The sequence below is a fragment of the Halichoeres trimaculatus genome, unplaced genomic scaffold (genome assembly GCF_033239565.1).
Source record: "Halichoeres trimaculatus isolate MK-OKI-2021-1 unplaced genomic scaffold, fHalTri1.1 fHalTri1_scaffold_4, whole genome shotgun sequence".
Lineage (NCBI taxonomy): Eukaryota > Metazoa > Chordata > Actinopteri > Labriformes > Labridae > Halichoeres > Halichoeres trimaculatus.
Genome location: NW_027437182.1, coordinates 18,846,229 through 18,864,732, shown reverse-complemented (window position 1 = coordinate 18,864,732; position 18,504 = coordinate 18,846,229). Strand labels below are relative to the sequence as shown.

General features: G+C 40.5%; 1 protein-coding gene across 2 annotated transcripts; it reads right to left on the bottom strand.

Annotated features, from left to right (window-relative positions):
• Positions 1-393: 393 nt before the first annotated feature.
• Positions 394-18,243, bottom strand: sin3b (SIN3 transcription regulator family member B). Of its 2 annotated transcripts, none has more exons than XM_074668720.1 (19): positions 17,744-18,243; positions 16,462-16,568; positions 16,131-16,284; positions 14,082-14,447; positions 13,711-13,866; positions 12,022-12,150; positions 11,784-11,873; positions 11,477-11,595; positions 10,934-11,147; positions 10,488-10,604; positions 10,058-10,296; positions 9,357-9,540; positions 6,185-7,079; positions 4,909-5,078; positions 4,643-4,816; positions 2,664-2,756; positions 2,482-2,576; positions 2,066-2,264; positions 394-1,972 (listed from the first exon to the last, which is right to left on the bottom strand). In XM_074668720.1, the coding sequence occupies exons 1-19, from the start codon at positions 17,852-17,854 to the stop codon at positions 1,736-1,738; spliced, it is 3,849 nt and encodes a 1,282-aa protein (XP_074524821.1). In that variant the 5' UTR covers positions 17,855-18,243; the 3' UTR covers positions 394-1,735. The 2 variants fall into 2 exon arrangements, with proteins under 2 accessions (XP_074524821.1, XP_074524822.1); XM_074668721.1 differs by lacking the exon at positions 17,744-18,243 and adding an exon at positions 17,180-17,294.
• Positions 18,244-18,504: the final 261 nt, after the last annotated feature.

Below are 18,504 nucleotides of genomic sequence, written 5' to 3'. Positions count from 1 at the left end.
TATAAAAGCAAACAAAGCATCAGCTAGAAGACTGAGGCATCTGAGTGGCATTGGACTAAAAAATATCATCTCTGACAAACGATGCCATTCAAGGACCTCCAAAAATTTTTAGCACCTGTTCACATCAGTTTAATACATTAATGAACAAATTTGTTTGGTGTGTTAAAGAGACAGAAATATTTTAAACTTAATTATAATTGAAACAGACAGACAGTTTAGTCTATGTCCTGGGAAATCTCAATTTCAATCTGCATTGAAAGTTTTCATGTTGGGCTCAGACCACCGTCTCTGACTCCCACCAGCATGTGCATGAGTAAGATTCACTGTTAAAAAAAATAAAAATGAAAGCATGCAAAGCACCTGGACCGAAAAATCAATCAAACCATCCCTGTGTTAATAGTTTTCATTTATGTCATTGCGCATGTTAGACATGTAAAATAAAGAAGGCTGACAGGAGCTTCAGTTACTCCTCCTACCTGTTCTCTTAGTGAATAAGTTTTTCTGATTTGTATTTCTGTAAAGCATGTTGAATTGCCTTGCTCAAATGTGCCAAATAAATCAACTTGCCTTGCCTGACCTTCAGGAAGTTGTTTTCAGTTCAGTTTCCGTAAAACGTCTCTAAAGCCAACAAACGAACATTCTGTCAGTCAACATCTAAGAAGGTCACAACTAGGTTGTTTATTTTGTGATAACTGATACAGGATAAATGTTATACATTCTATTTTAACACTGATATTTTGCTTTATTTTCAATGTCAGTATGCAAAAGAAAGACAACACAAAGTAAACATTTAGTATCATGAACATGATACATAATTTGACTGCTTCATCCATAATAAACCAATTAACTTTAAGGACTCCATGTTGCCCTGGTGATATCATGTTTAGCTACAACACAAAAAGGGAAAAATACAAAAAAAACAAAAAACAAAAAAAAAAAAAAAATGCAAACATCAAGAGTTGGCAGACAGCAAACACTGTAAAGAACCACATGATCTTAAAATGCTTCATTCAACTCGTGTAGATGCATATAAAAAAAAAGCAGGATCCCTGTTGTATATATGCACGTACAGTAATGAAGTCATTACTAGAGTTGTCGAGCCTGCACTGGGCATTAACAAACAGACAAAATGAAGAGCAGGATACACATACATACACACGTTTACCATAATCTCTTCATATAAACACGCATTAACCAACCAACCAACAAACAGAAGGCTCTCTGGCTTTAGAAGCTAAAAACTACACTTGACTTAAAAAAATAATAATTAAAAAAAAACAAAAACAAAAACAGACATTCACATTTCTGAAACAAACTCCAAGATCGCAGAACTTCTCACCTGATCAATGGTCAGTGTCCATCAGTCTGATCAACGTTTAGTGCCACCAGAGAAGCTAGAATGATTAATGATGATGCTGCTGACATTTGTGCCGTCGTGTCCGACCCGTCCCATCGTCCAGGTCCGAGTTCACTCATTTATTACTTCACTGTCTGTGTTGGTCCTTTTCCTCCACTTCTTCACTCGCTGTGCACACATCCATTGGCTCACTCCAGTTTCTCCACCCGGGAGTGAACGTAAAAGAGTGACCACACAGTTGAGGAAAGTGGAGAAGTGGGACTGCAACCGTTTATGTCTGCGTTTAGTGTATGAATGTCCTGTACGTCCATGCAGATACCTGTGTGTATGGGTTTGTTTGTGTGAGTGTGTACTGTGTGTCCATCTCTTGGCAGGCCTCTACGGTGAGGCCGGGGCTTTGCTACCGCTGTAATGAACTTGGTATCTGTTCACCGTTTGCCCTTTGACCTCAGTCGACAGGCAGGTAGTCTTGCAGGGGATCATGTCCTCCTCTTCCTCCCCCATTAGCCAGTTCTGCACTGAGCGTTCAGATGATGCTGTGACTTGATTGGCCAGCCAGCTCTGGTGCCACTTGTCGAAGCGTTCGTGCTGGCCTGCTGCCACTCTGTGCTGCGACTGTGGAGGAAGAGGAAAAAGCTGTCAGAGCTTCGTCTCTGGGACATCATCTTCCATTTTAATACACAACACAACAAGAAACTGCTGACCCACCTTTCTGGCCTTGACCAGTGCTCCTCTGCGGTACATGTAATCCTCAGAGTTCATCACAAACACCATCTTGTGGGTGTTGAGTTTGAATCGGCAGTCCAGACTCCCGGCGTTCTCGACACCCAGCTGGCGGTGCCACTCTCTCCTGCAGCGCATCGCCTCCACCTGTCGCACCTGCCAGCGACGGAAACGACGCAGGTTCCTAGACAAAGGGAAAGTTAAAAAAGTTAAAAAATCATAAACAGTGGGGATAACAATTACTAGGCGTTAGCAAACATCATCTGAAACAATGGTTAACCTGATAAATCTCAAACTAATTTCAAAGTAGAATTAACAAGAAACTTCCCTTTTCAGGCCAATTTTAGGTGAAGTCTGATCCTACAAAAAAAGATGAGAATAGCAATGTTACACCATTTTACCTGGGCAGAAATACAGGTTTGAAGAAGTAGCCCTCTACTTGAGAACACAAACTCGACTCTGTTCCCACAAACTGCTCCATGTAGCTCGACAGGCACTGAAGGAGGAGACAGCAAAGACAATTTAAACATGATGTCATCAGGCATCAGACTTACAAAACAACCAAGATTTTGATTGTGTTCACCTGTACATCTAATGGGTCATCAGCCTGAGCTTCCTCAGTGTCCAGCAGTTCAATGGTCATCGTCACATGACCCTTGTTTTGGAGGAACATCACCTATGGCACAAAACACAAAGGAAAATAAATAAACCAACTTGAAATCAAAGCAGACTCAGGACGCGGTCACACTGGCAAACCGCACTGTGCTGAAGCCAAGGTTACAATAGTTTTGGATTTGTCATTATAGTTTAGTTTTAGTTAGTTTTGACATTTTATTTTCCATTACAGTTTAGTTTAAAGTAGTTTTAGAGCAGGCATTCTAATTTTAATTTAGTTTTGATTTTTGCAACAAGGCTTAGTTTTAGTTTAGTTTTAGTTTATTCATACCTTATTAACCAGGTGCAGGATTCAAAAAGGTCAGAGTAAATATTTTGTCATACTGCTTATTTTCAAGTCCAACATAGTGCTCACTGCTCAGTCAATGCTGATACCGAACTGTAGGCTGCTGCCTTAAACGCATGAAAATAATATAAACTTAATTTAAAAAATATAAGCATCAATTATATAAAATAATGTTGACATAAGTTACATAAAAATAATATTAACATAAATTATAAAAAAACAATACAATATGAGCTTCAATAAATAAAAACTTGGACTCTGTAACAATTAAACTATTACAGATGCTCTGATTCATTGCTCCACTACGTTTCGTCGCAGCACAGTGCACAGCCAGTCAGTGCAGTAAACAAGCTCGTCCCTATACGTCGCTATGATGGTGCTGTGCAGCACTGACAACTGCCTAAAACTGTCTAAAATTGGATGGGAAAATGTGTCGGATTAATTTAAAACGTAAAGGCTATTAATATTGTCAAAAACTATAACTAAGGGAATTTTGTCTATCATTTAGTTAGTTTCAGTTAGTTTTGTGAACACAAGATACAGTTTTAGTCTACTAATCGTTTTTGTTTTCTTTTCTAGTTTTTATTAGTTTGAGTTAACTGCAATGTATTTTAAATTTTAATTTTCGTTTTTAGTTTCGTTTTAGTTAACTATTATAATCTTGGCTGAAGCACGCTTCAGCCCTACAGCACGTTTGGAATGGCCAGTGTATATGTGTATGCTGTGCTTCAGCACGATTTACTTCACTGCTTTGGCACGCTTCTGAGAGGTGGGCTTCGGCACAATTTACTTCGTGCACAAGCACAAGCACCCAGACAGCACATGTGTTCCATGACGTATGATGGCCGCGAGCACACCTCTCTACAATCATTTTAAACAAAGTGGGGGTGTTACAGGGCTGTGTAGAACCAAAATGACTCATCATCAGTCAAAAAGTCTCTAAAGTTGTAGCAGTGCTCTCTGTGTCTCACACTCTGATAAGACTACACTTCTTGTGAAGAGACGCTTCACGCGTGTATGTGAAACCTGTTTAAGTCTGGTTCATATTTGAGTAGTGTGACCGCTAGCCATACTCTCCGGCGGGGGAGCGGCACTGCAGAGGGGCAATAGTGCTTGAGCACTGCGCCCTCAAACAACCCAAAGGTTAAAGGTCGCAGATCAAACATCAAAGTTTCTCAGTTACATTGAGACAACATGACTTATGCAGGACAGGAAGGTGCAAACAGCAAATGCATTTTTACGTTTAATTTAAGAAAAGCACGGTTAAGTCTCCGACGGATGATTTATATGACTTCTTATATCAAGTTGATTAGTACTTCTGTAGTTACTGAATATCCAGAAAACAAGCTCTGAAAGAAAATGATTTACTTGAAGTGAAGACGGAAGGACGATCTCTCAGATCATTATTCCTCAATCACTCCATTATAAAATCAGATGTGCTCTACCAATCTGAGCGCACTCTGTTATGAAGAGACTTTTAATTTCCTCTGAAATTAGAGCACGTTTGAAAAGAAGCTGCACTGAAATGATGGTTTGTAATCATCTGTTACCTTGTACAGAAGCAGACTGTTATTGTCAGATTTGTTATTCTCTGAGCTCACCTTGAAGCAGTTTTCCTCAGCCATGACTCTCTCAGCTTTCCACTGGTAGCTTGTTTCCCAGGCAGCTCTGACACACTGCGATGACAGGTTTCCCCCAGCTGCCCCTCTCTTCCTCTCTGCCAGGTACACATCAACCACCTGTAGACACACCTCGTCGCTCACCAGGTGCTGCAGCTGGAGTCAGAGAAAAGCAGATTTGAGTTTGATGTAAACAGTTTCTTCACTGTTAAACCCAAGAGATCAGTGAGTGGGTAACGTTGGCCTACCTGTCGAATGATGTTGTGGATGACTTTGTCAATGGTGAAGCCGATGTAGGCGTGGATGGTGAACATCTCCCTCAGTGTGTCTTCATACTGTGTGGAGTCCAGGTTTCCATCCAGCAGGCTGCGCACCATATCCAGGAATGCTGGGTAGTACTCCTCTAACTCCACCTCACCTGTGTTGAGAAAGGTACATCACACCTGTTACCATACCATGTTATAACACTGTCATTAAGTCATGTGTGTGAGATGTGGTATAGCTGAAATGCAGTCTTATCCTGATGCAGCACTGTAAACGCTACGATAGGTGGACACCACGCTGGGTGGTCTTCTGCTGCTTTTTGGTAAAGTCGCTATGATAAATATATTAATCTTGGAAAATAAAATAAACCATCAAGTATTTTAACCGTTTCATCAAAATATTTTACACAGTCCATGTTTTTTTTGCCAAATCCGATATAAAACATTGGATTGTTCCAGATTTTAAAATGTGAGATATTTGTTAATTTCATGAGTCAAACTGCAAATTTTATGCTTTGAATTTTGGAGTGTTTGTTTTACTGTGCTCAATAATTTGCCTTCTTTCTTTTTTTAAAGCAAAACTATGAGGAAAAGAGGCAGCGGGATAAAACGTGAATTTAACCACCAGATGCAGTTTTACCTTGCAGGTGATTTTCTTGGACAGCTTTGGGCTATGTGCCAATAAAATGTCCCAGTTGGCTGTTTAACAAAGCACCTTCTCTCCCTATACAACAAGTTGCAATTAACACATGTTGTTTAAAAGATCAGAGTTTCCAGAATATGTAATTTAACTTCTAGGTGCTGTAACAGCAAAAAAACATCACTGCTCAACACAAGGCTTCCAAAAAGTATGGCAATACTAAAACCATCACACTACTTTCTTTTCTCAAATTCATCAGTCTTAAAAAGTATTGCTTCAAATGCATCAGTCTGTGAACATCTAACAAGCTTGTTTTGCATAGCTCAGCTCAGTTGATTTTGGTTTGATTCGGTGAACTGAACACATCTAAAATCATCTGATGAACTATCCCTCTGAATCTATGCTCATTCATCCAAACTTATTAACTCATCTCTTGATGATGTAACATGTACAGGCTGGCTCTCGATCATAATTCAAGAATCTAGAACAGAACACAGCCTCCCACACTGAGCTGGTTCCTGCATGCTGACTCAGATGTGACAGCTGGTTGAACCAAGTCTTATTTAACACTTCAGATGAACTATTCTAGGATTTATAGGGCACCCCGGTGGCTGAACGTACTGGGCTGTTTGAGGCGGAGCTCCATGGCGAGGTCGCATGCCTTTTCTCTCCTCCCCTCCGCCATCAGCAGCCTCTCCCGGCTCTGCTCCGCTCGGTGCTCCAGCAGCTGCCGCTCTGCTTGACGGTAGACCCGCAGCAGCCGCGAACACAGCGTCTGGTGCAGTCGGAGGAAGAAATACCAGTTGTTGTTGACAAAGAAAAGGTTGTAGACGCCGTCTAGCTCCTTTTGGTGCTCTGCTTCAGGGTCACGCAGGTCCACTTTCTCCCCTGTTACACCTGAACTTATCTCCATAGGTGTAGATCCAGGAGTGGATGTGGCAGTGCCTGCAGGCTGGTTCATGCTACTTGAAGTGGTGGAGGCCTCTGTGTCTGTAGTTTGGGAAGGACTGCAGCGCCTTCGTCTTGGCTCCCCGTTAAGTTGCTGTGGGGGTTGTGACAGGATCTGGGACTGTGAAGGGGCAGGCTGGAGTTGAGACTGACTACCTGTGGCTGCTGCTGCTCCTGGGGCATTATTTGAATTACTGTTTCCTCCTCCAACTACTACTAATGCTGCTGCTGATCCTCCATTTCCACCACCACCACCTCCTCCTCTCTCTGCACCCTCCTCAGGCTCAGCTTCCTCATCAGTCCAGTCTTCAGTATCACTGAGCTCACCACGGCGGGAGAAAAACAGGTCAGGGACAAAGTGCTGGATGATGCGCTTGATGTGGTCCTTGTCATCTTTGTGGATGGCCGGCTGACGTTTGACGTGGTAGATGATGAGCGAGGCTGCGTCCTCTAGGATCTGTTTGTCTTCATACGTAAACACCATATGGGGCTCGCTCAATGATGCTGCACCAGAGCCATTACGACCCTGCTGTCCAACACCGCCCTCTTCTGTGCTCTGCTCTTGTCGCTGGAATATAAAGAAAACACAGATTAGTAAAGGAAACCTGTTTATAATGATAATGAAAAAATAACAAAAAAAAAACAACAATGATTAATTTTTCACTGCTACAAAGTTTCATTTCAGGTGGGAGCCTGAGTAAAAACACAGAGGTCAAAATGTCTGGGTGCAGAACTGTAAAAGCACAAACACATTTATGAAGCTTTTACAATTAAGGTCTGGTTCAAATTTCAAAGAAGAATATCCAACAGCCACCACCTGTTGATTAATTTGTCACAGCTACAAAGTTTCCTTGAATACCAACACAAGTTATAGATTCCTCCCATCAGAGTTACACACACACACACACACACACACACATACTGAACAGCTTGAGGCTTACATTCAACCGGACAGGCAGCAGTCCATCATTTCTAGGAGACAAGTTGTACAGAAAACTAGTCTTTCCTAACATGAATCCCAGGCAGAGCTAAGGAAGATTGGGTGGATAAAATCTTATAAATCCAACAGATGTACCAAGTTTCATCTGCTTCAACATCTTACTCCAGGGGTGACCAACCTGTGGCTCGCGAGCGACATGTGGCTCTTTGCCTTTCGGTGTACGGCTCTTCGATCCCTTCATAAAAATATATATAGAGTTACGAGTAGTGGTGCGCCGATCAATCTGAAACAATGGTCCCCAAACTATGGCCCGGGGGCCGTATATGGCCCGCTTCCACATTTTGTCAAGCCCTCTGAACAATACCAGAGGCACATTATGGTCTTTTTTTTCAGTCTGGCCACATGACCGAGACTTACACATGCATAAAACGTAACTTTCTATTCCACCCTTCTGCAGTTTGTGCCCTATCTGAAACCCCTTCCAAAAAAAATAAAATAAATAAAAAAATCCTGTTATACAACCATACTGGTAGTGAAATGTATTGTGCCGGTAGGTGTTGTATCAGTTCGGCTTCTTAGCCTGCTTGCTTTCTGGTTTTCACAGTGAAGTTAGTGAGAGAGAGCTGCAAACAGTGGTGTCTACAAGAAAGTTCATGGTCTTTTTTTCTGTGAAAAACCTGAAAAGGGTTATTTAGTTATAATTTATTTCATAAATAGTGTTATATATTTCATTAATAGTGTTATTATTTATTTTCTGATTTTTTGTTCCTGTCAAGATCCCAGAAAGGGTTATTAATATTTGATTATATGTGGCTTTCTGGGAAAGAATAAGTATTTACAGACACCTGGACACCTCTGCGATTGTCACACTTGTTTTTTGCAAACTGACCGTAGCCCCACATCAGAGAAGGGAAAAGTTGTTTCGCCCTGATGGGAAAAAGTTTGGGGACCCAAACCCAAAAATATTGACATACTGATGCCAACGTTGGGATCAGTGTTGATCAATATTTGGGTGTACACATTGATACTGAAGTTTCAGTTTCTCTTCTCTAGTACAAATTTAAACACACTACGAAACACAATAAACCTCACTTTGAAAATTGGAAATGTATTGATTCTCATTTTATGTCATTTCGTTTTTGTGTGAGAGGAAGTGTGTTTGTAAGACCCTGTGCATGATGTGGCTCTTTGTGTTACCACGGTCATTTTTGTGGCTCTTTGTCTCTGACTGGTTGGCCACAGCATTGGTGCTGATGTGAGGTCAAACTGAGATCGACCTTTGACCACTAAATATTGTAGTTCAGAAGACAATCCCTAAAGGCCTTCTTGAGAAACTTTGTTGAAAAAATAAATGGAACTTTTTTTAATGAGAAACACAATGCAAAAGAGAAGATGAATTTTCACGTAGGCCAACAGCATCCCATTTTTTCCACCTTGAAGCAAAGTTTTTATTCGGGCCAGTTGTTCAGATTTTATCCTCGCTTTTCTGATATATTATTCCCACAAGCAAAGAACTGATCTGAGATCTTAATGGAGCCAAGCATCCCCCAACTCCAGCATATATATAAGTCAACATTCACTTCATGATTACCAGCTATTATGCAATATCTATAAGTTCATGTTTGATTGATCATCAAAAATTAAAAGTAAAGCTAAAAAATAAGGCAAAAGGTAATAGGAGGAATGAATCATATTCCTTAAAAATACTATCCACAGCTGTATGAGTGGGTGCTTTGAGCCCTTCTCTCTTATATATTTTACTTTGTTGAAATGCTTTTTGAATTTTTGAAAAGTGACCCTTTCACATCCTAATTTTTCATGTTTATTATTATGTCTCAATCTGTGCTTTGACTCTACAACTGAGCCTTAAAAATATAAACAGACTGTAATCTGACAGGTATCTACCTCATCGTAGACGCTCTCGATCTCATTGAGCAGACTCTTGGAGCGGAGCGCCTTCATGTCGTTCTGTTTGAAGTTGACTCCTTGGTGGTCGAGGGACTTCAGGTATGCCTTCTCATACTGCTCCCTCCATATTTTATTGAAACCTTGCTGGGCCTCTCTCCACTCCTCTTCCTTGGCTTTCAACCTGTAGAGAGTAGCATACTTTGCATAAACTTTACAAAACAATAAAGGGCATAACTATGATGGGTCAGGATGTCTGCATGGAAACATGGCAATCTAACTGTGAGGTTATATAGTGTCTTTACAAAATTCAGATGGGAAACTGCTATGAGTAAAAATACAGGAGACAAAGTGACTGTGAGCAGAACTTTGAAAAATTAACAGATATACATTTTGAAAGCTTTTGCAGTTAAGGTCTGGTTCAACTTTGAAAGCAGGATATACAACAGCCACCACCTGTTGAAAAATGAGGGAATTCACCTTTATCTATATCAGCAAAAAGCACAATTTTAAAATCAACTTCCAGCAGTTTAAGCCAGGAGGGTTCACTATCTATCTATAAGGAAAAACTTTCATACACATGCAAATGATCCAAGGACTTCATCAATGTCGACATGAAGTTAATTAACCATGCATTAGCCACTGATTTTCTGCCATCCACAGTTTTAAAGGAACAGATTTATGAAACACATAATCCTGACCTCTTGAGCACTACAGGCACAGCGGTAGCAGGACTCCTCTTCAGTCCCTCAATGATCTCAGGAGCTTTGTCACCATATATACGATACACAGCACGACGCTGGATGACCTCAGAAGTGCCGCCCAGGCAGTCGTCTAGTCTGAATCTGTCCTGATCCTCCGGAGAAAGACGAGAGAGCTTCTTCTGGACGCTCTCCAGCACTCTGATGGTGGCCAGGTTTGTCTCCAGAACTACATCCAACTGTAAGTGAAGGGTTACAAATATGGAGTGGTTAATAAAGAGTCAGTGTTGTGTCAAGTGCTCTGTGAGTTGAAGCTCACAATGTTCTCTTTTCTCTATAGGGATACAAACATTGAGTAAACTGTAGCGTTTACACAAGCCTCTCTGTTCTTTAAGAAGTGTAAATAGAATAGTTCTCATGATGTACACACCTCAAATCTTTCATCCTCACAGCGATGAAGCTGTTCCTCATAAGGAGTCTTCTTTGAGCTGACAAAGGTGGAGTCTTCTGACCAAGAGGGGAATGACACCCAGGTATCATTCAATACCTAAACACACAAAACACACAAAACACACGCACAAATGTAAATCATCACCATAATAATAATAAGCAGGAAAATGTTTCATGGAAGAAAATTCCTTCACACTTTTAATTTCAACACAGAGCACTTAGCCTGCTAAGGAAGTCAAGGAGAATGAAAACTAGTGGACAAATCTTTCATGTGAAAGTCAGCCTGTATGACATGCTTCAATAATACATACACAGCTTCATGTTAGGAAGCATGTAGTATTTAAAAAGCCTTTATTACTTTAAAGAAAGAACCTTTGAGCAGTGTAATGATCAAGTAAGTCATTAGTAAAACAGGAGTGGGTGTACCTCCTTGCATAGGGCAGTGCGTCCACTGCATTTCGGCTGCTGATAGGTCTTCGGCAAAGCCCTGTAGCTGGACCCGAGGCGCTTGCAGGAGGCATAATCCACCTCCCGGCCCCCTCCCCCCTCCATGTAGCGATCCGCCAGCCCTGATACAGCATGAGAGAGCTCTTTGTCTCCCAGAAATGACTTAAACTGTGTGTACAGTTCAGGAAACTTCCTAGAAGGAGATGATTGAAATTATGAGTGACGGTTAAATCATGAGAACAGCTGACCAAAACATTAAACACCAGAAAAACCCCATCCATGTAAACACAAATAAAAACAGTTTGATAGTAAGTCTTCCTAAAGATATCAGCATTTTTGCAGTTGCTGTTGTCTCCCCATGCTGTAATACCAGGTTGCTTATTTTACAATTGTAAACACATCGGTCTACACCTTCTGTCAGCTCCTGCAGTCACTGTTTATATTTACTGGTGCGTCTATTTTATTATACCATTCTGCCATTTCACACATTTATTCAGCTTAAACACTCTTCTAGCCACTCACCCCAGGAAAGGAGTGACTAGCTGTAGTAGCTCTGCTCCTGAAACCACTTCCTGGTTGAACAAGGCGATGCAGCGCAGGAAGTTCTCATACACTTCCTGGCTTTTAAACAGACGACGAACCTGAGTGATGTGAAAGGAAAACGACAGGGACAAGTGATGTCAAATCATGTTTTCAACAGATGTGATGAAGATGGTGAGGGGAATAAGAGAGAACCTGAAAGGAAGTACAGCGGCTGTGAATCAAAAGAACAGCGTGAACCAAGGAAGAGGGAAATCCTTCACTGTTGCCAAAACAAATGATGCCTCACCTTATCAAAGAAGGAGAATTCTCGTAGGACTCCGTGTTTGCCAACTGAAGCAAAGGATTGATCTTTGGTACAGGAATACTTCATTTTTTTCTAAAATACAACAGAAAAAACCCACTCTGAATGTTTGTTAATTAAGCTTATTGTAGATCTTCTAGGTTGTTGACTCTTCTGTTGAACTTTTTCCAAATACATAAACTGGCACATGGCCCAAAGCTTTTAATCTAAATTGAGAGTTTACCTTTAGCAGTGGGGACATGTGCTGCAGGAGAATGGGCCGAGGCCTCTTCTTGTTCTGTTTGGATATTGTGTCCTCGTCGTCCAGCCTCTTTGGCTGCTCTTTGCCTCCTGTCAATGAGCTCCCTGTGAACTGCAGAAGAAGAGGCACAGAAGGAAACAGCAGACATGTTAAAAAACTTTGAACAATGATCATGATAACATTCTATAGTACAATTTTACATGATGGCATAGTTTGTTTTGTGCTTTCAACTGTACCAAAGTAAGAAATTAATCAAATCGCATAAAAGACCGAGAAAAAAAAACAAAAGTTCACTGTATAGAATTAATAAACAAAACTTAAATTTATGTAGAACAATGAATTTCTTTTAAGAAAGAAGCATTCCAGAGCAGATCCTTCTTAGCCAATCCCTCATGACATTTACAAACATCTGAAGAAAAAGCTGTGATAGGATTGAAATCAAATTTAAAAGAAAAAGGTGACATTTCATGTCAAGCAGTAATGGGGATTTTTTTTGACTGTATCTTGATTTTGATGAACTTGGAGATTGCAACAAAGTTTCAGCAATGGACATGTTTGCAGCTTCTAATTATTACCTATTCTTGCACAGAAAATAGTGGCAACATCACGATTATAGAGTCAAACTGCTGATTGTTCAAGTATGGATAAAGCCTCAGAGTTCTGGACCTTGGTGGCATCTAAGGTGGCTACAGACTTTTTTTAAAGGAAGCACTTCAATCAGCCTATTTCAGCTCAGCAACTAGCTAACGGCTAATGATGTATTATGTTTTAAAATGCATCAGGTCCAGTAGATAATCAGAAACTGCTATCATTGCTCACTCTGTCTATTCAAAAACAAAAGGTTGATGTCACTCGTACCTAGGGATGGGTACCTTTTAAATTTAAAGCGATACGGTACCGATGCCCGGTACCTGGCAATCGGTTTCGGTACTCAACGGTACCGATTTTCAGTACTTTTTTTGTGTTTATGTAGTAAAAATATCAATTTCTTTGAAAATAAAACATGTATTTTTTTTTATTTGACACATATATTCTTCAATATATAACCTTACGGACACAGTACCGATGCCCAGTACCTGGCAATCGGTACTGGTACTCAATGGTTCCAATTTCCGGTACTTTTTTGTGTTTATGTAGTGAAAATATCAATTTCAAAATTTCAATATAAAACATATACCTTTTGTCAATTTGACACATTTATTCTTCAATATTTAACCTTGCAATGCTGTGATTATGTCCAGCATTGAAAATCTCCAACTCTTCCACTCCCCCACAGTCACAAGGATGCATTTAGGTACCTAAACATGGTACCTTTTGGTTTTAGGTGAATCGGTACCCGGTACTTTTGACAGAATTCCTATAAAAGTACCCAATTCAGTACCCATCCCTACTCGTAACACATTTTATGATTTCACACTTCAGCCTCAAAATTTCCAAAAACTTTTCATCTTTAGCATCTTACAGCCCTGATTCTTAAATTACACATAGAGATTGCCATGACATATGTGGGCCAGCTTTTTGGGACAGAAAATCTGGAGTGCCAGATAAATCTGAAAGAATTGTATCCCTGAAATAACACTGGCTTGTTGCTTAGGGAATTGTTGACGCAACAACCTTTTACACATATCAAACTACACCACATTTATTTCAGTCAACAGCTTCTTTACTGACCAGTGATCTTTTGGCATCAGGTAAGAACTGTCCAAACTCCGCCAGCAGGTCTTCTTGTCCCTTGAAAAGACTGGCAACTTTAGAAAACACCTCATCTTCAGTCATCCCACTGCTGCCTCTGCTTCCTCGACTCTCTTTAACCTCCAGCTGCTCCTTCTAAAGAGTTGAAAAAGAGAAATGGTGATCAAAGATGAGAGGAAATTAACTTCTTTTAGGAAAAAAAGCTGAACTAAGCGTTAATTATTTAGCCTGATTACACTACCACTGTTTTCAAAGACTTGTTGATGAGTAATCCTGGATAATAACACTTTAAAAGATATCTTTAAAATGAATAAAAAACGTAAATTCCCAGTTTTTTTTCACTAAAGTACCTGGTATGTGTGCAGAATCTCAAGGAAGGCTCTGTAGATCTCTGGATGGTCCAGGAAACGGTTTTTGATCTTGTTTACATAGCTGATGGCACTGTCAAACTCTACGGGGCTTGTCTCTGAGGCAGGTGGGGATACAGACGAGGTGGTTGCCTGATTCTGACTTTCTCTGCTCATTAAAGGAAGAGAAAGTCTGCTGGGGGGCTCTGGGGGTCCTGCTGTAGTCGAGGAAGTTATGGACTCCGATGAGGACGTCTTCACTTCAGCTGTCTGGGCAGCTCCAGCTTCGGTTTGGGCTGTAGAGGCACTACCTGAGGTGACGGTTACTGCAGAGGTGGTGAGACCTTTCCCCTGCTGGCCTGGGGATACCTGGACAGATGAAAAAGAAGGCGAGCTTGTATTTTAAAAGTATTTTCATTCCAAAACAATGTTGTTCACCTTGACCTTTAGGGAGGAATATCAGCCAGGAACTATTGACCCAACGTGTGCTTTGAGCTGAGCTGTGAATCCTTGAACCTTATTTTTCTCTGTGTCTGTCTATGTTCCTGATTCACTCTTTCACTATACTCTATTCTCCATTAGATGCATTCAGTATTGAGCATTTAATGTCATTTGGGAAACTTACAACTCATCATGCAGAATACTAAATCAGCCATTTCAACTAAACCCCAGCAAAAAAATTAGTCAAATCCTCAGGATGAAAAAATAACTCTCAGGAGCATCCTGAGCCATAAACAGAAAGTGCAGTTTTAGTAAGCTACACCATTTTTGTTCTTTGAGAAAGACTACACTGCACGTTAGTGACGATTTAAGAAATTCTCCCTCTCTTTTTAGAGTTGAACATTTTAGGAAAGGTTTGATTTATTTCATCTGGCAAGTTTGACTTGATAATTTGTTTGGTCAAGAGCATATTAGAGGCTTCCTGCTTTTGGAACCAAAAATCAAATTCTTCCATTTTTGTGGCTTTTCTTTCTGTGTGACCTACAACCAAATGCACATTTTTATTCATTGATTTATACGTTTAGAATATTTCAAGAAGACAAACTAAAGCTGAGTGAAATCACAAAAATACTTTGATTTAGAAACGGCCACAAATTACCTTAGTATTTTTGGTACAGGTTTACAAATAAGGCTTATCAGTATGCCTAAAGAATGTGTGTCAAAATGTGAGGTCTTATCACAAAAAATACATTTAAAAAAAGATGCAAAGTGTTTATTTGAACCAAATAGAGATGCGTCGGTATAGCTTAATGGTCAAGGTTGCATGCTTTCTGTAGCAGCCTCAGTTTGAATCCGATCTGTAGCGGCTTTCCTGAATAGCGTTCCCTACTTTCACCCTGTTTTCTGTTCTAGCTACTGTCCTGTCCTCTAAACCACAAAATAACTAAAAAAAAGAAGAGGGTAAGTGGTTGACTGACATTGTCTTTTCAATGCTGATGCCAATAGTTAGAGAGCAGTTAGGCTGGTGGAAGAGGTATACTGTTAATAACATGTTGTTCTTGTTTTCCATTTGACAAGAAATCTGTTTGATTACAGCTTTCATTATTCCAAGCAAACTGCAATCCAAAATACATGGGTAAGCTATTCATTGACATTTTGATTATCTTATGGAATAGAAACATACTTTGAGTTATAATATAGTTTTGACTGACGTGTATGTCAGAAGCTTTATGATGGGCTTCCATGCTTGTATTCAGGGTGATTGGGCAGTGGATTGAGTGCAAATAGAGAGACTACAGCTATAGGGTGTAGAGTGCAGAATGGTTAACTAACATAAGGGGACATGTTACATTGTGTGACGTTTAGTAAAATTAATTTCATTTATATCTTCTTAAATAAACTTGTTTGTTCTGGCATGAATTTTTTTTCCCAGTAAAGTATCTCACTGAAAACAGTAATAAGAGGAACAGGGTTTCCTCTAAATAATTTAAAACTTCTGTGCGCTTAAATCTAACTGGACTTTTTCAGAATACCATTGGTTTAATAAGATCCAACTGCTGAAAGTCTTGCAGATTTAAAGTAATGGTTTCAGCTCTGAGGAAGGACTCTCACCTGCGAGGAGAAGGGAGACTGGAGGAAAGCCACCCCATTTTTGGGGACCTCTATCCGATAACCCGGCGGTAGGAAGGCATTGAAGCCCAAGACAAGGTCTGGGTGTCCATGAAAGAGTTGAGACACACGGTTTATCACCCCTGGTGTGTCAATGCTAAGAAAACAGACAGAGACCGACATTAGTGGTGAGTGTGACAGACTTTCTTCCTCTCTCGAATACTGCATGAATTTGAAGTTAAGCATTGGAGTCAAAGTCCATGTAAAAGGTTACCTTCCACCATGACAAGACTTATTTAAAGATATTACAAACAGTAAGTTACATCTTGAATACCTCTGTGACTTGAACTCTTTCATGATGTCGAGAAACTTGTTGTATATGCCAGGATCATTTGCGAAACGTATTTTGACTTGATCCAGATATGACAAGGCATCTTCAACCTAAGTACAGAGAGAGAAAAAACAGGAATCAACAATGCACCACAAATATACTAACCAGGACCTGTGGAAAAGCTGAAAGGCAAACACCCTGTAGGGCTGTAGATGAAAAACAATCTTGAACCAAGCTCTGAAAAACCTTGACCATGTTAAGGACAATGTTTTTTCAGTGCATCAATCTTAGAGTCTTATTAACAGTTGTATGAACAGGCTCTTAATATGATGAAAATATCAAGTAGCACTGAAAATATTTGCACAAATGTTTGTGTTTTTGCACAATTCCTTCAAATAAAGACGGTGCAAGTCATTAAGTTTAGTAATGTTTTGTGCTTTATTTTCAACTGGAGACCTATATCAACAAATGATCTGTTAGCTGTACAAGCTGTACAAGTAACCGTTAAATAAATAAATAATTAGGCGAATACAAGAAACAGCACAGAGCTTTTGTTCACTGCACCTCAGCTTTCTTTATCCATAACAGCCAAGTCAGGTCAGGTTACGATAAAAATATGTGATCACACAAAGCCCTGTCACAAACAGTGCACATTTAAAGAGGGTCGCTGTAGCTAACGTTAGCCACTCAACTGACGATTATAACTCTATGAAACACTTACAACACCAACCCACGTATGAATCTATACAATAGGTTTTGTCACAGAAGATTCCTGGTATATAGTGTCGTGTTGGCATAAACGACTCGATAATAATCAAACACTGCGATAACAAAGAAATGTGTAATGAAGCTGCTAATCAACAGAAATAGCCGTTGTTGGCTGGCCTGGCTGGCTGACGTCCTCCACTTTGTTCAGGGAGGCTGAAAAAACGAACAAGGAGGAACTTCCCACAACCGAGGGTTGAGTTAACGTTTGCTCACAGAGGCTGTTATTGACATCGTAAATAAGAAACTACCTCTAACTGTGTCACTCCACTGTCACACATGACATTCATTAATGAAACGCAGCTTCCACATCTAACATTAAATGTCAATGTTCGCCTCTTAAGCAATGAATTACTTTTAACAGGCCAGTAAGCTAACTAACATTAGCCAGCCGATCCTTTCACTCCTCTCGACGCGAGGGGAGAAAAAGAAAAGCCTCCAATCCAATGCAATGATCCGACCAACAAAATGGTTCTGACTCTGAGGGACTTTTTCCTTGTCGTGTCCGTTGTCTTCTTACCTTCAGCTTCTGGAAGTGCTGCTGCTGCACTTGCTTTTGTGTTATAACGTAAGGCTTGTCTTGGATTTGGTTTATTTGCTTCGCAGCGCTGTGTGCCTGAATCTTCGCCATTATCCCGGCGACAGGAGGCTTGAGAGCCTCAACCACAACTTGAGAGGGAAGCTTCGATGTTACCTCCAGTTGTTGGTTAGCCGACAAACCTTCCTCTCGGTCGGGAAGCCAGCCTGCCAGCAAGCAACCCTACTTTGCCTGGCTGGACAGTCTCGGCTCAGCGCAAAAGGACGGGAAATCCAGCAGAGTGGAGGGTGATGACAGACGAGCTGCTACTCGCTGCAACTTTGATAAAACATCTCCTCTGAATTAAAACAAAAAAGCTCTGGCAAAAGCGTCGGAAAATTAGCAAAGGGGACAATGGTTGCCGTTTATCGTATTTAAAATAACTATTGCCTGTCTCTTTAAATTCGGCGGCAGCGATCTGTCTTGGCGTCCGGAAGCCAGAGTAGGAGTGAAAATTGAAAAAAAGAGTGAAAAATCAGACAGCGCATGCGCATCAATGGGAGGAGCTCAGTTCACAAGAATCAGATTGCTCCACTCCCCCTCCAATGCTACAAAGGAACAATGTTACTTAGTGACAACACAGCTTCATACCTTGCTTCGTGCCCGCGGCTGCTAAACGAACGATAGACTGAACACTAATCGTGAGATTCCTTATGACTAAGATGCCGCTGTTTCAGGGGGAATATTAGAAAAGGTGTTGTGCA